This window comes from Ursus arctos, unplaced genomic scaffold (genome assembly GCF_023065955.2).
Source record: "Ursus arctos isolate Adak ecotype North America unplaced genomic scaffold, UrsArc2.0 scaffold_29, whole genome shotgun sequence".
Taxonomy (NCBI): domain Eukaryota; kingdom Metazoa; phylum Chordata; class Mammalia; order Carnivora; family Ursidae; genus Ursus; species Ursus arctos.
This window is the reverse complement of record NW_026622974.1, coordinates 19851839-19876269: the sequence shown is the minus strand read 5'-3', so window position 1 is coordinate 19876269 and position 24431 is coordinate 19851839. Positions and strand designations below refer to the sequence as shown.

The window sequence follows — 24431 nt, the reverse complement described above, 5'->3', positions numbered from 1 at the left end:
GATTATAAAAGAATATAGTCATTATAACATTTTTTAAAAGATTTTATTTATTTGACAGAGAGAGACAGCGAGAGAGGGAACACAAGCAAGGGGAGTGTGAGAGGGAGAAGCAGGCTTCCCACCGAGCAAGAAGTCCAATGCGGGGCTCGATCCCAGGACCCTGGGATCATGACCTGAGCCAAAGGCAGACACTTAATGGCTGAGCCACCCAGGCGCCCCAGTCATTATAACATTTTATAATACAAGGAACAATACCAAAATTCCATCTTTTGTATCTATAGATGCTTACTATGATGAAATTTAGCATTGAAACTAACTTCATTCAAAGAGAACAGATTTCACATGTAAGATTTTTTTTCTCCATTCTTTCGTATTCTAGGAACTCAAAAATTGTATCTGCCATTTACTGAGTGAATACTACAAAATGGGGCTCATTCTTTGTCCTACAAATATCATATGGTTATTTACTTCTCACAGCCTAATGAAGCAGTTAGTACATTGCCCATTTTACATGTGAATAAACTAAAGCAAAAGAGACTACATAATCCTGACTACAACAGCTATTAAGTGACAACAGATCTGAAATTCAAACCCCAGCATGGCTTTCAAAACCTATGCTCTAGTTTTATAGTGATTAAATGAGTGTGAAAACATTCTTAAGTCTAAATTCTAATTTGTTCCCAGTGAAAGAAAGAGAGATTTATAAAAGTTTATAGCTTACTATAATGCTATGTATAATAAAACTTACAGATTGGAAAATATTTCCAAATATATTTTGTATATTATATGACAGTTTAGTTGTTGGTTCTGAGCAACTACTAATTTTTTTTGTTTTATCAGCCAATAGCTACAAAGACAGTTTCCAGTTTCCAATCAATGTAGCCTCAAGGAATAGACAGAATCAAAATTTGCTTTATAATTACAGAGCTCAAAATGCAGCTTAACTTTCATTTGCATTGTCATGATGTCAATACAGTATTTATATCCTGACTCTAGTCTTGGGCAGATGAAGTGAATGTAACACTCTCCGTAGGACTCATTCATAGTAATAGTTGTAACAAAAAGAATTGTTAAAAAGTGAAGAATCAATTTGCCTGAAAACATAATAATCTTATGGTATGTTCTTTAATAGATAATAAAAAAGATTTCTGTGTAAAAACTTTGAATGTGAAAAGAATCTGACTCATGTAAAGGAAGGGAGAAGTATTGTGTACAGAGCTACCAATCCACGGTTGGTTGTCAGAAAACTAAGTTGTGATACTGAACTTTTACCACTTAATTGATTACTTTGGAAAAACCACTTAACCTCCTTAAGCATCAGCTTGCTCAGCTGTGAAAGAATTGGGGGAGGCAGTGGAGGGAGGGACAGCTATAAAATTCTATGATTCTGTCACTGAGAAGAAGATTACTAAAATCTACATATCTAAGCATTTGGACTAATCTCTTTATAACATATTACAGAGCCATATAATTCGCCCTGCTCCATCAGTTAGATGGAGATGTAGTCTGTTTATCAGATTTCCAGGTGAAACAAAGCCTAGAAGAAAAGTGAATATGAGGGATGACAGAATCAAAGCCAAAAAATCTTGACAAGCTGGAATAATAGGCCAACTCAAATCATACAGAATATATAATAGAGATAAATATGTGTCCTGATGTGAAGATACTAATGGCTCAAGTATACTTAAGTTTTCATACTATAACATTAGCCAATGGCAGTATTTGGCTATGAGAACTCATCTGTCCTTTGTAGATCTGTAATAGATATCCTTGTAGTATCTTGAACTCCCCATTCTTCTGTACTGTTTCATAGGACTTCTAAGAATTCAAACCTGGATAGGCTTCCTTATCTGTTCCCTCCGTGTTGTCACCCAGGCCTCTGATTATGATTTAAAAATCAAATTATCTAGTTTAGAAAATTGATACCACTGTACATTCATGGCCAGAAAACTACATTGAACCTTCTCAATAGTTCATAAGTATTATGTCTGTTTTTTCAGCTTCCCCAATCTCTACAGTGACTATTTTAAATCTTCACATTCTCTAACTTCAGGCCTTCACTATTCTCTTCTGTCTCAGAGGATGAATTTGTGTCCTACTTTCCTGAGAAAATTCATTGCCCTCAGATGGCATCTCTCAAAATTGACTTCTGGATCATCACTTACTAGTTCTTTCTTTTCTTTATTACTGTAGAGGAAATTTCTAAGCTACTAACTAAGGCCAATTCTTCCAGCCATGCATTGTCACTTGTGGAAGATACTTCTCTTATTATGAGTGTCCATCATCTTTTTTATTACCATTTCTGTATTTTATAAAATCCCATGTTATAAGACCTGCCTCTGGAGCATGACACATGACTCGCATTTCCATCTGCCTTACGACTAGGCCACAACCATGACAGAGCCTCTGCCAGTCAGGTGTGATTCTTTAATTCTGCTTACACAAATGACAGTGAATTTTGCTCTTTGCAACTAAGAACCCTAAAGAATGCAGATTTTATTCCTTCTCTCCTTTATAGAAACTATGAACTATTCACTCTCCTGTATCTTGAATTTCTTCCATTTGACTAGAGCCTCTCAAAAGTGTTTAAACTACTTTAATCTTTCCCATTTAATAAAATCTTCCTAAGAATCCCATTACTGTGCTGCTACTGCCCTATGAGTCTTCTCCCTTTCTCAAAGAAAACATAGTAGTTCTAACTTGGTTCTTCTAATTCCTTACTTCCCGCCATAACATAGGCTGATCTAGCAGCTTTTTATACAATTGAGGATTCTCTGTTACTAAAAGGCTCTTTTTTTTTTTTTTTGGCTTTCTAATGCAACACTCCCTTGTGATGCATGCCACTTCAGCTGTCTTTTTTTTCAGTCTTCTCTGCTATTTACTCGCACTTTTCACAGTTCCTTCTTGATCTTAAACTTCATTTTCTTCTTCATCTACTCATTTTCCCTAATAAATCTCTTCCATTCCCACTGTTCAGATTCAACTAGCAATATTCCTTTAGTTACAAAATTTATGTCTTCAGAATAGACCATACCTCTGAACTTCGGGGCCATATAGTCAATAAATATCCTATAGACATCTTCACCTGGATGTCTCTTTAATTAGCAAAATCCTATATTCAGGGCTGAATTCCTGATCTACACACACACACACACGCGCGCGCGCGCGCACACACACACACAGTCACCCACCACAGGTTACTATACATAGCACATACCATTCACCCGGTGCCTGATAGAAGAAATCTGACAGTCGTCAAAGGTCAATGTGGAGTAATCTAAGAGTACGTCTAAGTACTAAGTATTAATATATATGTATATATAGATATTTATTATTCTGCCTCATTCTTTATCTCCATTATCTGTATTATTGGTGTGAGGTGAAGTGTAGGAAAAGAACGGAGTAGGAAAGCCTTTATATTTCCTCCATGCTTATTTTTTTGAAAGATTCTTGAGATTCTGTGTGCACCAAATACTATTAATCACCAGGTTCATACTGTGTAGCACTTTATGATGTATTTTTATCTTTAATCCAACAGAAGTCTATATCCAGCTATAGAAAGAAGACAAAGTGAGCCTACCAGCTAAACAGTATGTTTGCAATCTCTAGCTGTGATTTCAAAGAGGTTTCTTTGGAAGCAGTTTTCTATCCCACTAGTTTTTAATAGGAGAGGGAAAATTGGTTTACAATATGAACTTTTAAACTTTCTCTTATTTTCATACCAATTGCTTGCCCCACACTTGAACCCAACAATTTCCCATGTATTCAAGTGTTTTTCTACTCATAGTTCTTAGCCGGAATCAAAGCAGTTTAGCTGAATGAGTCTCTGCTGTCATATGGACCACAGATAAAAAGACCAGGCACGTAAGTGGCAGCAATTCATGGACTTTCTAATGTACTTTTCTCCACTTTTGAGCCTATTCAACTAAAATACTGAGCCTTTTTAGGCTTATCTTTGGATTTTGACCTTCATTTGTCCAAGTAACTGCGTTTGAGGCATTTTAACTGGTGAAATAGTATGCTTATGTAGTTATTGTCATAATTCTTTACTGTATATGGTAATTTATTCTTTAATGTTTTCAAAATTTGTGATTATTTTCAGTGCTTCAGGTAACTTCCTAATTGTATAATTGATATTGCATTAGTGTTCTCAGAATGACTATGGTAGACTAAAAATTATTTTTATATTATGTAGATACCTAATTCTTGAAAATGCCTTTGCAAGTTATTGAAGAAATGTAAGGGATGATAGGAGAGGCCAGCTAATGGGACAGGGATTGAATAATGAAGAGTAAAGAGGGTTAAAGAAAGTGAGAGACCTAGAGTAATTAATTGCCGGGTAGTATTAGGGTCAGGAGAAAAAAAGTACTTTATACCTGTGATATATTAGGAAAAATGTGTCACAGGCTTAAAGTTGAAGAAGAAAGGTGTAATAATGCCAGGCTAATGGGCAGTGTGTATGGAGATAGCAACCGTGTGTTCAAAACTGGGAAAGTACAAAAACACAGTTTATTAACCACATAAGTAAAAGGGCCAGTGTAAAGGCTCTGCTGCATGCAATGGCAATAATATCTATTCTGTATGTTTTAGAGATTAAGAAGAGGGCCTCTGAACTTAACAGGGTCCAGGATGACATTTTCTAGTTGTGTGACCTTGTCCAAGTTACTTCACCTCTCCAAGTCACTGATTCTTGATTTGTAAAAGGAGATAATTATAGGGTCTTATTGAGGACTAAAAAAGATTATCCATGTAAAAGTAGTTCTAAGCACAGTTCTCACACTACATGAGAGCTAAAAACATGTTAGACATTATTATTGTTAGAATAGTATGGAAGGAATGGCATAGAGATGATGGGGTTCAAAGGATAAGGTCTTCCAGGCTACAGAGTAAGGAAAAGAAATCAGGTGGAAAATGGGAAACATGGCTGTCAAGGATAGAACCTCTGTGTGGCGATCAGTCTTCCATAACCTTTTGAGAGTCAAGCAGTATGTTTAAAAGACTCAGTTTTAGAATTAATAAGCAGCAGAGTCAGTCCTCAAAGGCAGATATTTCTAACTGTGCAACATTCAGAAAATTGCTTTCCTTTTAAAGAGACTTAAAGGTCTCAGCTGTCTTCTCTTAAAAAAAAAAAAATGGAGATAATAATAGTACTTTTGAGACCATTGCCTGGCATGTAGTAGTTCTCAATAAAAGCTAGCCAGTATTAAAGGGTAATTCTGATTCTTCATATTTCCCCTCACCTCTCCTCCCCTCCCTTTACTGTCTGTCTCAGATATATCAAATTATCTGTATTGATGAAGTAAATATAGATTTTTATTGTATTTTTCTATCTAAGCCTATAAAATGAATAATGGACAATATATATAGCTTATACATAGAATGACTTAAAAAAAATGAACTGTTGATGCCCATGACTACCAAAACTAATCAGTGTGACAATGTTTTGGTTTTTTTTTGTTTTTGTTTTTGTTTAAAGATTTATTTATTGAGAGAGAGAATACAAGAGTGTGGGGGGAGGGGCAGAGGGAGAGGAACAGAGAAAATCTCAATCAGACTCCTCACTGAGTGTGGAGCCCTTCTCGGGGCTCGATCCCAGGACCCTGAGATCATGACCTGAGGCAAAAGCAAGAGGCGGATGCTTAACCAACTGAGCCACCCAGGTGCCCCTGTATGACAGTGTTAAAACAGAATGAGACTAGTGGAAATGTTACGGACTAACAACCGTTTGGAAACTACTGTATTTTTCTTTAAAGAAAACAAAACAAACAAAAAAAACACAACTTTATGGACGAGAGATGACTGAGTTTTACCCAGAAGATCTGCACTTTCTTGTAGATATATCACCATTTTCTGAAAGAGTAGAAATGATGGCTTCTACTAAACTCTTGTAAAAAACAGAGGCTTTGAATTTGCCTACTGTATTAAGAGATCCCGAAAAGGTTTAACAGTCAATTGGTTATCACTAAATTCAGTTCATCCCCATTTACAATGTACTTACAACTTAAGGAAAGGTTTTAATTACTAAAGCAGAAAATTAGAACAGTGTCTTATTTTCTTCTCTGTATTATTGCACATGCATATATGTACGTGTGTGGGGGCACACACATGTGACTTCAGTCATCTGCTGGTTACTTCTACATAGATATTCCATTTGCACTACAAACTCAAACTGGCTTTGTCAACCTGTCACTGCTAAATTCCTCATCCTCCGGGGTTTCCTCCTTGCCTTCTTTACGCAGGTCACTCAGACTTGAAAGCATCGAGCTCTCATTTCTCCTTAACCCACAGTCTACTCATTGTCAAGTCCCGTTTCTCCTAGTTCAGAATGTCCTTCCCATCTATTCCCTCCTCTCTTTTGCTGTTGCCAGCATCCTTGATTCGATTCTTGCTTTCACCTCCTGAACTGTTGTTACAGCTTTCTAATCTGAATTCACAACTTCTTACTCTTCTTAAGGCAAGCTCTCTGTACATTGCTGGGAGCTTAGTATTCCTCAAGGACAGTTCTAATTTTGCTGCTTCTCTGCTCCTAAACGTTTAATGTCTGTGGCTACACAATGAAGTTCGGTCTCTTTATTCTGGCGTGCCAGCGCTCTAATGACCCTCCTCCTACTCTCTAAGCCTATTTTCTATTACTCGCCTTCACACAGTCTGTGCTCCTGGCCAACTGAACTCTAGACTTTTCTCTGTATACCTCTTTCTGGTGATGTTGTAAGCTCATTATTTGCTGAATGAAATAATCAATTAATTGGCTAATTTTCCCAGGGCGGAAACTCTTTGAATTAAGGATCAACATCTGATCCCTCTTGGAAGCTCCCTGTGACTTGAGCAAAGTTGATTTGAAATATTTTTTAAATGAAGAAGTGTTTAAATTTCCTTATTCCAATTAAGGGTTTTAAAGGGTTTAGTGCATGATTTTTAACAATAATATAATATTCATGTTAGGTTATAGCCTTGTGTTTTTGTTTACTGATAAATTATTCACCTAGTTTATAATTTTCCATAGGGTAGGAAAGATTTTTCTTCCTTGACCACCATCTTTCAGTGTATTCTGCTTTCAGAAGATTGATTCAAACGACCCTGCTCTGTCACCGTCCAGGCCTCAAACTATTTTGAAGTTTGGCATCATCTAGGTCACTTTTTTTCTCTGACTACCATATTCCCTCTCTTCTATACCATATTTCAGATTTCGTCTGTTAGGGATTTTTGAGTTACGTGTGAATGCACTGTCCTTTACTAACCTAGTAAATTGTAGAATAAAATAAATCACTATGGGTATTTGAAATCTATGCAAAAAAAGAGATTTTAATTTCTGAGAGGTGTATGTTGAGGACTAAAAAAGAAACTTATCTCTAATTATGTTAATTCATTTTAATCAGTATCAAATTATAACATTTAATTATATTACTTCAGTTTGGTAATTTTGGTTTTGCAGTGCCCAAAGTAATCCTTATGATAACCATAATCATGTGATTCAAATGTGCAAGAATCTTTATAACATTTTAAAAATCATTATGCACAACTTTAGATTCTTCTTTATAAAAGCTTATAGTCTAGCTATTCTAAAAATAAAACATGTTAAATCCATGCTTGTATTAGTACTCATAGTAAATATATATGAAACATATATTCTTCATGAAACTATAGTTTATCAGAAGCAATGGCTATTTTTAATGAGGAAAGTAAAGAAGAATTTGCTATAACTAATACCTTCTGATGGGCAGGACAGTTGCCTTGGCTTTGCCATATAGAAAGAGTTTCTTAAATTGTAATTTAAGATATTTCTATGAATTAGCAGTGTTATTATCAAATTCATCATTTTAATAGTAGGAAAGGTCTACTTTCATTCACCCTTGAAGTAACAGCTACTTGCTTTTCAATAATTTGCAATATGCTTCCAAGGTTTTTCTAGCAATTCTCTATGTACTCTATTCACACTTTTGAAATCCTTAGGAATTTAATATTCAATTTAAACAATCATTACTTATAAAACATAGAGAATAATATTATAGTACATATTTAACTCTAAAATTATCTACAAATTGTAGATATTCTTGGAAATAAAAGGTATAATGGATACTACAGATAATACAAAGTATTTTTTTTTCTTGTCTAACTTGTGGTTTGTTTTATTCTGTTTTCTTTAGCTTTTATAAGTGTGCATGCATTCATGAATATATATACATGAGAGATACTAGAGAAGAAAACTGTATATGTTATATAAATTGATAGGCTTTTGATTCCTCTGTGCTCCCGAGGAAATTTTAGTGTTGGTCTCTAAGCAAGTTGAATTGAGTAAGATGGTACTATTCCTGAGGTGCCATATAATCTACCTGATAGCAAAGATGATGACACTGTGCTTCTATTTGTAGCAATAGTAGGCACTTGTGATATTTTGAAAAACAGTCCTACCAAAAATCAGTTAAGATGTTTGACCAAAAAAATGAGCATTCTCTTAAATGCATAGGTGACTTTTTACAATCATTCCCAGAGTTCAAAAATAAAGAAAACACTAAGGGCCAAGAACCAGAAAGGGCTTTACAAAAGCATGTGACGAATAGTAAAACCACAGCATTTGCTGGTTTCAGGTACTAAGAGAGAGGCCTTTAAGGGTGTGAGATGCAAAGAAAAGATCTCTATGTCTATGAAAAATCAAGAGTTGAAACTGAAAACTCATCATAAAGTTTAGACCTCTAAGGGACTTCAGACTCAGTGAAAAGGTGGGGGTAAAAAAGAACCTACGATGGGAGCCTGGGTGGTTCAGTCGTTAAGCGTCTGCCTTCAGCTCAGGTCATGATCCCAGGTCCTGGGATCGAGCCCTACATCGGGCTCCCTGCTCAGCAGGAAAGCCTGCTTCTCCCTCTCCCACTCCCCTTGCTTGTGTTCCCTCTCTTGCTGTGTCCTCTCTGTCAAATAAATAAAATCTTTAAAAAAAAAAAAAAAACTACGAGCAAAGAAAAACAAGAAAAGTTGGTGTTCAGCCACGCTTGCTACAGGTGTATAACACCCTCCCCAAGAATCTTCAGCAGCCCTGCTGGCCTCACTTCTGATTTATACTGCAAATTTGGTTGAAGAAATTCCAAAGTAGAAATTAATATAAAACAATCTCAATTTGAAAGCCTCAGGATATTTGAAAGAAGCAAAAGCAAACCCACTTTTGCAAATCCAAATTCCATAAATTAGGGCTCTATAGATTCTCACCAATAAATATTAATAAAAAATAACTGCATAATAAAAAAGAATACCAGCTAAAACAGACTACCTCAAGCAAAAGCTGCAGAAAAAAATAAACAGCAGCGTTATAAGCCCAAGGATTTTGGATATTAGATTTGTTAAATACAGAAATAAAATTACCCTATTTAAAATGCTGAAGAAAATACAAGAGGGAATTAAATTAAGAGGAACAGACTTCCAGTTAAAAAATAAATAAGTCACAGGAGTGAAAAGTGTATGATAGGGAATATAGTCAATAATATTGTAGTAACTTTGTATGGTGAGAGATGGTAACTACACTTATTGTGTTAAGCATTGCACAATGTACAGATTTGTCAAATCACTATGTTGTGCACCTGAAACTAATATAATATTATATATACTTAAATAATAAAAATGTTTAAGAAAGAATTAGCTATAATGTCAACTATATACCTCAGTGATAAAAAAAAAATTAAGGGAATTTAAAAATAAGCAAGACAAAAAGAGACTATCACAAAATGCCAAACAAGGAAATGAAATATATAATCACTGAAAATGTAATACGTGAATTAAATAGCAGATTAGATACAGCTGAGAAAAGAATTAAGTACAAGAAGTTAGATCTGAATATTTTAATACAGAATGCAAAAATGCAAGAGAAGTTCAAAAATATGAATAGAAAGAGAAGGTGTAGCATACCTAATTATTCTAACATATTTCTAACTATTTTAAAACATCAACAGTGGAATCCAACTAAGAGAAATAATACCTTCAAATTGCAGAGAGAAATTAAATGTCAATATACAAATGCTTGCACAGCTAAACTTGCCTAATTTGTTGACATATAATTGCTCATAATATTCTCTTTCAATTGTATGTCTTCAGTGTTGGTTGTGATCTCTCCTTTTTCATTCATGATTTTATTTATTCGGGTCCTTCCTCTTTTCTTTTTGATAAGTCTGTCCAGGGGTTTATCAATCTTATTAATTATTTCAAAGAACCAGCTCCTAGTTTTATTGATCTGTCCTACTGTTTTGTTTTTTAATTTCTGTATCATTGATTTCTGCTCTAATCTTTATTATTTCTCTCTCCTGCTGGATTTAGGCTTTATTTGCTGCTCTTTCTCCAGTTCTTTTAGGTGGAAGTTTAGGTCGTATACTTGAGACTTTTCTTGTTTCTTGAGAAAGGCCTGTATTGCTACATACTGCCCTCTTAGGACCGCCTTTGCTGCATCTCAAAGGTTCTGAACTGTCGTGTTTTCATTTTCATTTACTTCCATATGTTTTTAAAATTCTTTTTAATTTTCCTGGTTGACCCATTCATTCTTTAGTAGGTTGGTCTTTAACCTCCATGTATTTGTGGTTCTTCCAAATTTTTTCTTGTGGTTGACTTCAAGTTTTAAAGGACTGTGGTCTGAAAATATTCATGGTATAATCTCAATCTTTTTGTGTCAGTTAAGACCAGATTTGTGACCCAGTATGTGATCTATTCTGGTCAATGTTCCATATGCATTTGAGAAGACTGTGTATTCTGTTGCTTTAGGATGAAATGCTCCGAATATATCTGTGAAGTCCATCTTATCCAGTGTGTCATTCAAAGCCCTTGTTTCCTTGTTGATCTTCTGCTTAGATGATCTGTCCATTGCTGTGAAGTGTTAAAGTCCCCTACTATTATTGAATTATTATCAAAGAGTTTATTTAATTTTGTTATTAATTGGCTTTAAATTTGTTATTATATATTTGGCTGCTCCCAAGTTAGGAGCATAAATATTTACAATTGTTACATCTTCTTGTTGGATAGACCCCTTTATTATGATACAGTGTCCTTCTTCATCTCTTATTACAGTCTTTGGTTTAAACTCTAGTTCATCTGGTATAAGGATTGCTACTCCAGCTTTCTTTTGATGTTCATTGGCATGATAAATTGTTCTCCACCCCGTCACTTTCAATCTGGACGTGTCTTTAGGTCTAAAATGAGTCTCTTGTAAACAGCATATCTATGGGTCTTGTTTTTTTTTTTTTTTTTTTCCATTCTGATACCCTGTGTCTTTTGATTGGAGCATTTAGTCCATTTACATTCTGAGAAATTATTGAAAGATATGAATTTAGTGCCATTCTATTACCTGTAAAGTTTCTGTTGCTGTAGATTGTTTCTGGTCCTTTCTGGTCTCTGTTGCTTTGGGGCTCTCTCTTCACTCAAAGGATTCCCTTTAATAGTTCTTGCAGGGCTGGTTTAGCGTTCACAAATTGCTTTAGTTTTTGTCCTGGAAACTCTTTATCTCTCCTTCTATTCTGAATGACAGCCTTGCTGAATAATGTATTCTTGGCTGCATATTTCTCTCATTTAGCACTTTAAATATATCATGCCAGTTCTTTCTGGCCTGCCGGATCTCTGTGGACAGGTCGCTGCCAGCCTTATGTTTCTTCCCTTTAGGTAAAGGACCTCTTATCCGGGCTACTTTCAGAATTTTCTCTTTATCTTTGAGATTTGCAAGCTTCACTGTTGTATGTTGAGGTGTTGACCTATTTTCATTGATTTTGAGGGGCTCTTGGCCTCCTGGACTTTAATGCCTGTTTCCTTCCGCAGATTAGGAAAGTTCTCAGCTGTAATTTGTTCAAATAAACCTTCTGCCCCTCTCTCCCTCTCTTCATCTTCTGGGACCCCTATTATCTGGATATTATTTCACTTTATGGAATCATTGAGTACTCTAAGTCTCCCTTCAAGATTCAGTAGTTGTCTTTCAGTCTTCTTTTCGGCTTCCTTATTTTCTATCATTTTATTTTCTAAATCATTTGCTCTCTCTTCTACTTCATTTATCCTTATTTTAGAGCCTCCATTTGGGACTGCATCTTGGTAATAACATTTTTAATTTCAGGCTGACTAGATTTTAGTTCTTTAATTTTCACAGTTAGAGATACTTTAGAGTCTTCTATGCTTTTTTCTAGCCCAACTAGTATCTTTATAATCTTTGTGTTAAATTCTAATTCACACATTACTTATATCCATATTGATTAAATCTGTGGCAGTGAGTACTACCTCCTGTTCTTTCTTTTGAGGTGAATTTCTCCATCTCATCATTTTGTCCAGAAAAGAAAAGAAAGAGAAAAGACAATAATAACAACAACAGAAAAAAAAAGACAAAATAAGAAAAAAATCAACAAGAAACAAAACATAACAAAGCAAAATACTAGACCTCATCTGCTTGTTAAAAGAAACTAGATCCCAAAATAGGAAAAAAAAACATATGTATAAATATATATATATACATATATATATATATACACAAATAAAATAAAATATAATGAAAGGAAACCAAAAATTATATTTATACACACACACACATGCACACATGTGTATATATAAATTTAAAAGGAATAAAAAAAGAATTGAAAAAATAAGAAAATAGCTCAAAAAACAATACTGAAAGACTAAAGGATAAAAAGAAAAGAAAAAAAAAAACACGAATGCTTGTACTGTTTTCCCCAAGAGCTGAAGCTTTACAGTTCTCTACGATCAGTGAACGTGGTGCTAGCTGGTTGTTCCTGATGGTCTTCTGGGGGCGGGCCTCTTGCACTGATTCTCAGGTGCCCTTGCCAGGGGACAGGGCTCAGTATAAGTGGCTCTGGATTCCACCACATGGCACTGTTTTGCTCCCTGAAGGCTTTCAGCACTGATGGGCAGGATGAAATGGCAGCACCCCACTCTCTAGCCACAGAGCTGAAAGTCTGTGCCCCCTGCTCTTCGGTGAGCCCTCACAGAAAAGCAGTCAGTCACTCTTGTCTCCCTGGCTTCTGTCTGAACTCTGTATTCACCCAGCCTGTGACAGAGTGTTTTTATCTCAGGCACATGACTGAGTTTCCTGAGCGGACTCCTACTGCACGGACCCATACTGTTTCTCCCGAGGGAGGGGGGGATCTCCCCAGCTTCTGCCTTTTGCTGGGCCCCTGCCAGGAGAGTGGTCGCCTGATCGTGCAGCAGTTCACAGTTTATGGCAACACAGAGCAGAAAGCCTGCACCTGGACTTGCTGTTTTCAGATGGCTTCCCCACCCCCCTGTGCCTGGGAACTCTGCCACACTCAAGCACCCCTGTCCTTCTTGTGACCCCAAAGATCCTGAGACCACACTGTCCCATCTGGGATTCCACCCTGCTTTGCCACCCAAGCACCTTTAAGCCAGAGACATACCCAACTGTAGGAGACTTCTAAAAGTTCTGATTTTGCTCTCCACTTTATAATACTTTGCAGTAGCCTCCTTAAGCAGGCTCCCTCCCCTCCACCATATCCTCTGATATACTGACCCAGATTCAAGTCTTTGCACCTCCTACTTTCCAAAAAGTGGTCCCTTTTGTATCTGTAGAATTGCAGCATTTCTTTTCACAAATCTCTAATTGATTTTGTAGGTGTTCAGAATGATTTGATAACTATCTAGCAGTATTCCAGAGACCAGACAAAATTAATGTCCCCTATTCCTCTGCCATTGTAACTGTTCTCTATTATTTTTTAATAATGAATCCTTTAGGAAGAGAGAAATATGGACTTATTAACTGGTGATATTCCTTTTAATCACAGAATTTAATAAAATTAGAACCATAAAAGAAGTAATTGGTATTTCTAAATTAAAAACAAAATATTTTTTAATAATTGCATTGTATCAGTCTTATCTGCACTTTATAAACTTAGTGATAGGATTTATATGATGTTCTTTCTGGGGAACATAAAAGACTCGAAAAACATTCAAATAGTATTTTTTTAATTTCTATCGAGTCAATCAAGACTATTTCTATTATAAAAGAAGAGTAGCAAACAATGTTATGTTTCTTTTAGTACCAGGAATTACAGTAAAGTTGTATATGATAATTTGTGACCCATCGCATTTGTAGCTTTACTTGTATGTTAGTATGTCAGTTTCTGGGGTTAGATCATAGAACACTTTTATACAAGGCTAAGGGGATTATAACTCATACTGTAGACAAAGGTGTTCCATTTCTATTCAGAATGAATAACATTGATGCTGCTCAGATGGTGCATTGTGTTCAAGGTAAAGATATCAATCTCTTCTGTGTTTTCTTTATCATAAAGAACTCCATGGTGCTCTCCTGAACAAAATGCCAATGTGTTGTTGTTGTTAATTGACTGTGGTCCTGATTTATACTATAGCAATATATGTGGTAAAAAATATTAGATTCATCCACATTTTTAACATAAGTTGCTTAGTACTCTAGGTTCTCATACCTCCCTATGATAGTTTGAGTTTTATTTTTTTAATATAACATAACTTAGGGATTTAAAAGGTCCTCCATCTCAGTTAATTTATTAGTTTTCCCATGAGTCAGACTGATTTTAAATTTTCTTAACCATATAAAAGTTAATATAATAACATAGATCACCCTGTATGACTTTAAGACAGTTAAACATTACAGATGTCTATGTTGTAATCAGAAGTCACCAATTAACTACTGTCTGCCATATTTTGTAGGATGTTTAATGCATATTTCTGTATAAAGACCCTGGGTTTTTTTTTTTTCATTTGTAATTGGAAGAAAAATAAATTTGGAGTATGTTCAAATAGCATTGCCTGAAGAGGCTTTGGAAGCAGCAGGAAAACACTCTACCTAACCCCAATTAGTCTTGTTTTCCACATTCAGGGCAGTTCTGTTTTCAAACATAGCCACTAAACATGATGATAATGAAAATTAATACGGTTAGAAAGCAATTCGATAGCAAATGTTTATTGTTCATAATTGTTGTTTCCTGTCATAACTTTCGTAAAACCTGTCAGCTCTGAAAAAAAGATTCAGGGAGTGTGTGAGCTGGGAAATAGGCAGGTGTAGCTGAATTATACAATAGATATGCTCCTGCAAAGTAATATGAAGTCATTTGTTTTAGCAGATTGAATTATATTTTTTGTTGGTCGTGAGTTTACTACTTCTCAGAATAAGAAAACCTGGTTATGGATCCAAATAATTTAATTCATATGTGAACCCTTTTATGAAGACTTTTCTTCCAGAAATTTTTTTTTGTGGATTTATCAAACCATACACATACACACACACACATACACAATGCTGAAGCCCCATCTCTATAGTCTTTCCTATCCCATTTCAATTATGAGAATTTTTTTCTGTTTCTTTTTTTTCTAAACTACCACAAAATGATCATTTTATCTGTATTTGTCTAGAATGTATTTGCTTATACTGTGAAAAGCTGGTCATGCCATACGGTGATACAAAGATGAATGAAACACAGATCTTTCCATCAGAGAATGAATAGTATAAAAGGATAGATGAGATAGGTTTTGTTAGACCCTCCCTTTTATATAGTCTTAATATGTCACGTTAGGCTCAGTACTTCTTGGTGACAGCAAATGTCAAGAAAGATGTTCAAGGGACCCCCCCACCCAAAGAAATTTACCACATCAGAAGAATAAACTCTACTAACTTCTAGCTTGAGATTTTCTTACATGAAGCTAGAATCTAAGCTTCATGACGGTGAGGTCTTCATCTGTTTTGCTCACTACTATATTCCTTGGTACCTGGCATATGGTATTCACTAAATATGTATTTGTTGAATTAATGAACACATCAGTGACTTCCAGTAGGACAGGTAAAAGTAATATAAAGAAACAGCATCTAAAAGCATATTATGGTATAACTAACAGACATGCACTACCCAAGCAGTTGCCAAGTTATATGCTAAAGATTCTATTAATTTAAAATCCAAGTCCATCTCTTTGTAATCTTAATCATTTTTCTCTACACTGGATGCGTCCACATTTCTCATTCAAATTTCCTCCAGTGTAGAGCTAGCTACATTGCATTTTAACCTGATTGGAATGTGTTTTTTGTCCTTGTAATATATATTAAAAACTTGATTTGCATATATATTTTTTCTCCTTATTTTATATACATATATTTTATATACATATACATATATAAACATATATATAAATATATAAACATATATTTAACATATATATTACGTTAAAAAGCAGTGTACATGCAGTTCAGTATCTGATAAACATTGTTTTCCGTCTGGTGAAACTCGAACTTTGTAATGGGCTTTTCTAGTCATAAGCAAACTCATCTTCTTAATTCATATTTCCCCCAGTGTTTTCTTAGAATTAATTTATTAGGAATATTCTGTTTCTGCTAATTAAAGTTAATTTACCTCCCTCATCCAAAGTAACAGATTTACTATTTTATCAATGTTACCCAACATTTATGACAACAGCTGTAACTGAAAGTAAAAAACAATGCATGTACTAAAACATTTGTAGATATAGTATGACAGGGAGTTCAGATTTGGGGTACTTTTCAACGTGAGCCTTGAAATAAGAGAAGATTTATATAGCTAGGATTTGGAAGAAGGGAATTCCAGATAGAACAGTGTGAACACCAGCAGAGTCACAGAAGAAAGTGTGGTTCAACCTTACCAGTAGAGATGTGTGAGCAGATGAATTATTCTGTAATTAGGGAAGGATTTTGACCACAATTTTTAGATGATTACACCTAAGTAAAGTTGCCCCAACAGCAATGATCGCTAACAGACACTATAGGCAGAGAGACCAGTTAGAAAGAAGCTGTTGCCAATAGTTGAGTAGAAATGTATGAGAACTTAAATAAGGTCAGTGGTAACAGAAGGAGAGTTGCAAGATTTGATCTCATAAAGAGGTGACAGGAGCCAGCAACTTGTTTAAGAAGAGATGAGTGGATATTGATGCTGAATTTCTAAGCCTGGGGTAATAAGTGCTATGAGTAAGCAAATGGAGGAGGAGCCGGTAAAGACAAAACATAGATGAACTAGTTGACCCAGGTTGGAAACTATGTGCATTGTGGAATGGTTGAAAGAACAGTCTGCAAAGAAGCTATTGGGCAGGTGAGGAGATGGTCAAAGTGCAGCATAGTGTCATGAGAGACAAGGGGAATGTTTTAATAAAAGTATGTTTAAGTATTACAGAGTTTTCTAGGCATATGAGAACTAATGCAAGATTTGGTAAGTAGGCCTAAAAATAGATCTGTTAGAAAAAAACAGATCCAGTAAAATACAGAGCCAGGAAGATTAATTTCGAGAGATTAAAGATTGTGTGTAGAAAGCCAAGTAATGGTAAAAATATGTGATATTAAATATTTAAGTTACCATATAACTTAAATCAAGCAGTTTGCTAATACAGAAATTATATTTATATCTGACAGTACAAAGTTACAGACATAAACAGGATAAAAAAAAAAAAACTCCTTCACACATACCAAGACATAATGGTGTAAACAAAATGAGATGCCATATCTAAAAACAAGATTTAACTAGGAAAAATTCTTGATCTTAAAGACAGCATTTAAAGAAGAAAGAGGATTTTAGAGACATTATTTTGAGGAAATGTTTTTGTAGAAAGCTGTCTTGTTGGCCTCACCCCTCTCCTTCTCCCACCTATCACATCTGACAGTGTTTGGGGGTAGCTAAAACTAGATCACTTGGAAAGGAAGACCACGGACTGACAGTCATGCATTTATATCTGAAAAAGAAAGCCAAGGCAGCCTGTGTGTGTGTGTGTGTGTGTGTGTGTGTGTGTGTGTGTGTGTGTGTAGAGGCAGAGAGAGAAGACTAAAAACAAACTATACAAGAATGTTTCCCAGGGACTAGATACAGACCCCTGCAGGAAAGAAATTTTGTCTAGGGTCATTTTTATGTTCTACCCAGGTGGTTTTTCTAGTCAGGTGACCAAGACAGCCTTAACATTCCCCTCCGTTTGGCTAAACTTTAGACAGGCTTCTTCCTGACTCTAGGCTCAAGAACTCACTTTTCTAAACTTATACTTGTAAATTCTTTCTTTGCCCCCTTTGAGATGTAAATCTTAGTTTTACAACCCAGGAATATCTTTTTCAGGACCTAGAACCATCTCTTTGACATGTAAGCGTCAAAAAAGATAGTGGCCCTTTCTCCCGTTTTGTGGGAGGGTAGGAGCCAAACTTGAATGGGTGCCTTTGCTCAAGTTGTAAACTGCCTTCTGTTATGAAGATATGAAAAAGCTTATGTTTTTTAGTGGGAAGGCCAAACACAGGTCGTTTGTGATCCGCCACCTCAGCTCTTAAAACTTCTGCTACTCTTTGTTTCACTTTGCATTATACTCTTTGTTTTGTTAAGCAAAGACTGAATTCTGACCTCTCTCCTTTATTGCAGTTGCCCCGAGTGTCTTTGTCTGGTTAACTTTATCCAATGCAACTTTTACTTTGACACAGGCAAGTGGTTGTCAACAGCAGGAATCTGTGCTAAAGTGAAAAATCAATATGGGACCAAGTTAGAAGTGACAAGCCAAAGGCAGGCCGTCGCACAACTCCTGGGAATTGTAGTTGGCAAAGGATTTCTAAAGAATGCACAAATGCTCATGAGTCAGAGGGTTGCCAGATTTAAGAACTAAAAATATAAGACACTCAGTTAAATTTGAATTTTAAATAATTCTTCTAGCGTATTTCGTGAGATGTTTGGTACATACGTATACTAAAAAATTATTTGTTGTTGATCTGACATTGAAATTGAACTGAGTGTGTTGTATTTTATCTGACATTTCTAGCACAAGGGAAACAGTTTTAAAATCAGCTATTCCTAGAGAGCGAGAGCCTGCTTATAACAGCATCAATCGCCAGTTCTTACAGCTCTCCTTTACTGTGTACTTCTCTCTCCTTTCCACTCCCCCGCCTCCTCCACATTCAAAGCTGAAAGGGTCAGAAACAGCAGCTAGCATGAATGGGAGGTGGTAAGACAAGGAGAAGAATAGAAATCAGCTTCCTCCTGCCCCTCAAGGCGGATAGTAGGTGTCAGATGCCCTACAGGTCTTGGCTAGTGGAGGAGGGTAGGCGATGTCTTATCTCTGAAGGAAGATTTAAGTGTTGATAAATTTCTTAGACTGGATATTAGTTGCTAAATCATTATAATGGTAACTTAGAAAGAAGGTAAGACTCATAGGAACTGCCAAGTTTTCATCCAGAGGCAGAGAATATATCCCCCGTTGTGAAAGAGACAAAATAAAGTTGTATTTCCACATTCCATGTTATACTTACTCAGTGTACCAAGTCTAAAGATCTAAATATAGGTATATGACAATAAAATAAATACTTTCAAATTTTATATGCCTCAATATTTTGAGTTAACATTTGAAAGATTAATAAGTCTAAAAGGATAACTCTAAAAAATTAACTTTGCATATTATAGTAATACCACTTATAAAATATCTAAGTATTACTGGAAAGCACTAAATATTAACAAATATTGATAAAAGCTTCCTATGTGACAATTTTCTAATCTTTTTGTGTCACAAATTCTTTCTTTACTTTTTTATTGAGGTGTAATTACATAAAATAAAATTCATTGATTTTAAATATATATTTGATGTACGGCCATTCATTTCAGAACATTTTAAGAATCTGATGAAAATTATTATTTCACATATGCAGGGACACAGATTTTTTTGTTGTCCATCCATGAACAACAAATTAAAATTCTTGCTTTGAGTCTTTTCCTCTGGACTGGTGGCTTATTATTTGAGACAATGACTTTACAAATGTAATGTACTTCTATAACTAAATTTCTTAATATTGATTCGGTCTAATGTTTATAATATCAGTGCTATCTTCTTAAATGAATGCTAATTATAAATGCTGTGTTCTTATCTTTTTCTTTTCTTTCTTTTTTTTTTTTTTTTTTTAGATTCAGGTTTATTTTTTCCATCTTTCAACGGGAATTCCTATCTAGAACTGCCTTTTCTTACAACCCTGGATGAATTGAAATTTGTCCAGAGAAGGAACATAACAGAACTATTACCATCTACTTAACTATAAAAACAAACACTTTGAATGGAACTATTCTCTACAGTAAGTATTAAATGTTTGATTTCCTATATGTCAGGTTTCTTTCTCAAATGTTAACCTATTGAAGCAATGAATTATTCATTTAAATATTGTGGGAAAACTTTTCTAGCTTAGCGCATGAATCATTACCAAAAGAAAATAGTTCTTTCTAGTTTTCTTTAAAAGTTTCTTTAATTTATGAGTCATTCAATGGAACATGACTTACAAGCAGGCTCTGAACCAGCAAGGAAGAATACAGCAAGCATATGAGTTTCATGGCATATGGCTATAGCAGTAAAGCATAAATGCTGCAAATGTTTCAGAGCATATTTTTGTAATATAAATCACTAAATATGAATTGAATTCAATACTTGGTAACTTGGAAGAAGGTATTCCAAAGCTGGGGTTCACTTGATAATTGGGAAAATTCCTATCACTGTTTTAGCATTATCCTAGCTGGCTTGAAAAAAAATAGTATTAACAGTATTTGTTTAAGGAAATGTCTCCATATCCAGGGTCCTCATTATGCAGTGTCCTCACAAGGATTCCTATAACCAGAATTTACACACTTTTTTCTTCTTTACCTAAACATCACTAAAGTAGATTACATGATGTATTCCAAATATGACAATTGTTTTATTTCTTTTGAAATGCATGTACAGTAGTTTTAACAATTCCCTATATTGGAGGTATAATGTCTTCAGTACCTGAACAGATTATACACTCTAGGGCAACTCATTATTTTGAAAATTTTTTCTCCTCCACTTTGAAATATTTTGCAAATTTGATTCATCATTCTGTAACTTTGTAAAAAAAAAAATTTAAACCTTTGTATTATTTGGCTATGAGTAAAATGCTTTAAAGAAGCATTTTTTGAAAACTAAGTGCAGTTAGAAGTTTTGAACATTAGAACTGAAAATTTATGTTATATTTTAGAAAGAAACTAATGTCAGAACTAGACCAGGAGTGTAGTTCTATTTCTGTTTATTTCCCAGTAGTGTAAGCACCCATATTTAAATGATGGCTTTAGAGTATCTGATTTAATTATATTTAAAGAGAAAGAGAGAAGAAAAGAAAAAAAGGAAAATTTGTTTTATATACAAAACCTAAGCTGTGGTGGACGACCATGAAATTTGGAGGTAATAGTACATTACAGGGGAAGGGAAACGAAACAAAACAGAGAACAAAAGATACAAACATAATAATTTAAAGTCACAACGCAAAGTGATTTTCTGGCTTTGCAGTTTTTTACGTTATATAAGAACAAGAAGGTGTTTCCTTGTAGAAAGTATGTTTTCACCAACTAAAATCAGCTCATCACCAAAGAAGCAGCCAACCTCTGGGAATTCTAGTCCTCTGGGCTCATGCTTCAGGCTCATATCTATACTTCCACTCAATGTGCTCTTTTTGAAAGCCATAAAAATACATGCCAAGCATATCTATATCCTGTCCAGGTTGGTACTTAATTTAAACCAATAAACCCAAGCTGATGTTAGTGCCATAGGATTATTTTTGCGTTTTGCATCCAATGACCTACCGAAATAAATCAAACTAGAAGTTATTAGGAAAAGAAGCAGTTATCAGTTTCTGTCTTTGTCTTACATAATTGTTGTCCCAGCATTGGATACATCAAAGCTGTTCAATCAAGGGAGTTTCATAGCCTTTGAGTGGAGAAAATATTTTTGTCTGTAAAGCATTCGTTTTGTTCATTTGTAAAGTGGTAATTTAATCCTACACTGTTGAGAATACCTCAGCAGAATGTTTCATGGGGTTGTTGCTTTCAGTCCTTTTCGAATTTATCAACCTCATAAAAGCCTCACAACAGATGAACACAAAGATTTTTGTGATTCAGTTAAACACCCGTAGCTTAAAAGGTGTCCCATAACTTGACTTCAGGGCTAATTTCCTTTGAAATCAGTATATTACATATAGGAGCAATTAAGGATAGTGAGGAAATTAAAACAGATGTTTCGTTTTAGAGACTAGGGGTTGATTTTTGTCTGTTTTTTTTGTTTGTTTTTTAGTTTTGTCATTTTCATTCCCGGACATTTCAGTAAAAACTCAATTCCATTCTGCAAACATTTATCGAACACTTGTGTTTTATATCATCCAGTTTTAAAGAGAAAAAGGATAGAGAAATATCAGGTTGATAAGCCAATGTCAGCTTTGAATTATATTCCTAGTTCAAAACTGTAGATTTATCTTTTCTCAGTTTGCCTCACCAACTAATTGATGTTGAAAAGGAACAAAAGGAAGATAAAACTGGAATCCTTATGGGGTTACAGTAAAAATCCTTAGAAAGGATAGTTTAAAAAAGAACTCTCTGTGGGAGAGAGACAGCTCTGAGAACAGCAGTCAAGATGAAAAGAAAGCTTTTTGAATCTGCTACTGAACCAATTCAGAATTCTGGAACCCCGTCAAAGGAGCTACTAATAGGTCACGGGAGAAGGAATGAGACCACACAAAACTCTTGAGGTGCACTTTCAGAAAATGAGCTCTATTCGGCAAGCGCTATCAATCGGGAGGTTTCGTCATGGGATATATTATTATGCAGTTGAATCCATTCTGTGCTGCTTCTTTGAAAAGAAATAAGCATGCCCTTTGGAAGCATGTGATCTTTGAGAATTAGGAGCAGACATCTGACCAAGTTGCAGGAGGCAAATTACATGAGCAACTCCAGTGAGAGAACAAGATTCAGAAGCAGTCTTCATATTACTTAATATTTGTGTTTAAGAAAGAAAGTAAAAGAAGACTAGTCTTAGGTATTTATTCCAGGTAGAAATTGACAGAACAAGTAGGATCACTGGGGCCTCCTTTTTTGTGCGTTTAGGGAGGGCTAAAAGAAGAGATTTCTAATATTGCTAAAGAAAACAAATGAAATCTAAAGAATCATAACATCTGCCTTTCTCTATAAAATGATTCCCAGTAGAATACACAATATCTTCATTAGATACCTTATTATGCCAAGGCCAATGAAATCCCACAGTATTTCCTGACAGCATATTAAAAAAATCTTCTTTTCTTAGAGAAAAAAGTGTGCTCAGTTTTAATCAATTTTACAATGTGCTCCATAAAATTCTTTGACTATCTTTGTCCCTCCTTAATATTTCCCAGTAGAGCTTACTCCAGGCAGATATGGGAAGGAGTGGAGTTGAAAGCATGGATGGATGAATTCATACATTGCCTTTATAAGATACAGAAAGATTGCTTTTCATTGTATCTTTTTTTTTTTTTAATGACAGGAAAGTCAAATTCAACAAATTGTAACTGAGTGCCTAGAAATTGCATCACACTCTGCTGGGCACTGTGAGCTGTATACAAAGATGAATAAGAAATTATCTGTACCCATTTCTCACCATTTAGAGGAGAGATAATATGTACATAATTCTATGAGAAAGCTGACTGTAACAGGCCTTATAATAGGAGTATAAATTAAGATCTGGGGCCGAGTAAAGAAATGCATTACACTAGAAATCTGTGCTTATGTCTCTTCACTAACTAGGGAACACCTCCTAATCTAGAATTGTGTTTTACATCTCTGTTCTGCCCACCTCCTGGGTACTTCACCAGTACCTTGCCTAGAGTTAGCTTTTTTAGAATTGTTTGTAAAGTTCTGTTGGTGAGTTACCCAACTTGGATGGTTATGATGAAAAAATTAATAGGTATTGACACCTTATTTTAGGAAATTTTTTGGTGAGTAAGCAAAAACAAAATGGTGCATATTTCAAGGGTTTACTCAAAATGTAGCTTAAAGCAAAGATAATTTTATCCTGGGTTTACTTTAACAACCAGGAATGGAACAGGGTTTGGCAATTTTTTCTGTAATGGCCAGGGAGTAAATATTTTTACAGATGACACAGGCTCTGTTGCAACTGTTCAACTCTGCCAGTGTTGCAGGAAAGCACCTAGACAACATGCGGCTGTGAATCAATGTAGCTGTGTTACAAAAACAAAACAAAACAAAAACCTTTACTCAGAAAACCAAACAATGGCAGAATTTGGTCCATGGGTCATAGTTTGCCAACCCTTAACCTAGAATTATATGATTTATTAAACTTCTCTTGAAAGAGAACAATTGTGTTAAGAGAAATTAAAACTATTTCTGTGATTGAAATTTATGAAGAAATAAATCAGAGATACACTGTGTTTCTGATGTACTTACATCAGGAAATGGACAGCAGACTTGCTTCTGGTGGACAGAGGTAGGAGCAAAAACAAACAAATGAGCCCATTCAAGGATTGAAATTGCTACCATGCCCATCTCAAGAACAGCATAATCCAGTTATTACAAAAATGACTGTGGAGCTGGACTACCTGGCCCTGCCATCTGGACAGGTTACCTAACATCTCTGTGCTTCCGTATCTGTAAAATGGAATCGTATTATTTCTGATAATACCAAAG

At 35.1% G+C, this 24431-nt stretch overlaps 1 protein-coding gene across 1 annotated transcript in view; it reads left to right on the top strand.

Annotated features, from left to right (window-relative positions):
- EYS (eyes shut homolog) overlaps nt 1–24431 on the top strand; it is a 1472707-nt gene that overhangs the window by 1156263 nt on the left and 292013 nt on the right. Inside the window, 2 exon segments of the mRNA XM_044387239.3 lie at nt 19890–19973; nt 19976–20057. Of these exon segments, the coding sequence (XP_044243174.2) occupies nt 19890–19973; nt 19976–20057 (166 nt within the window).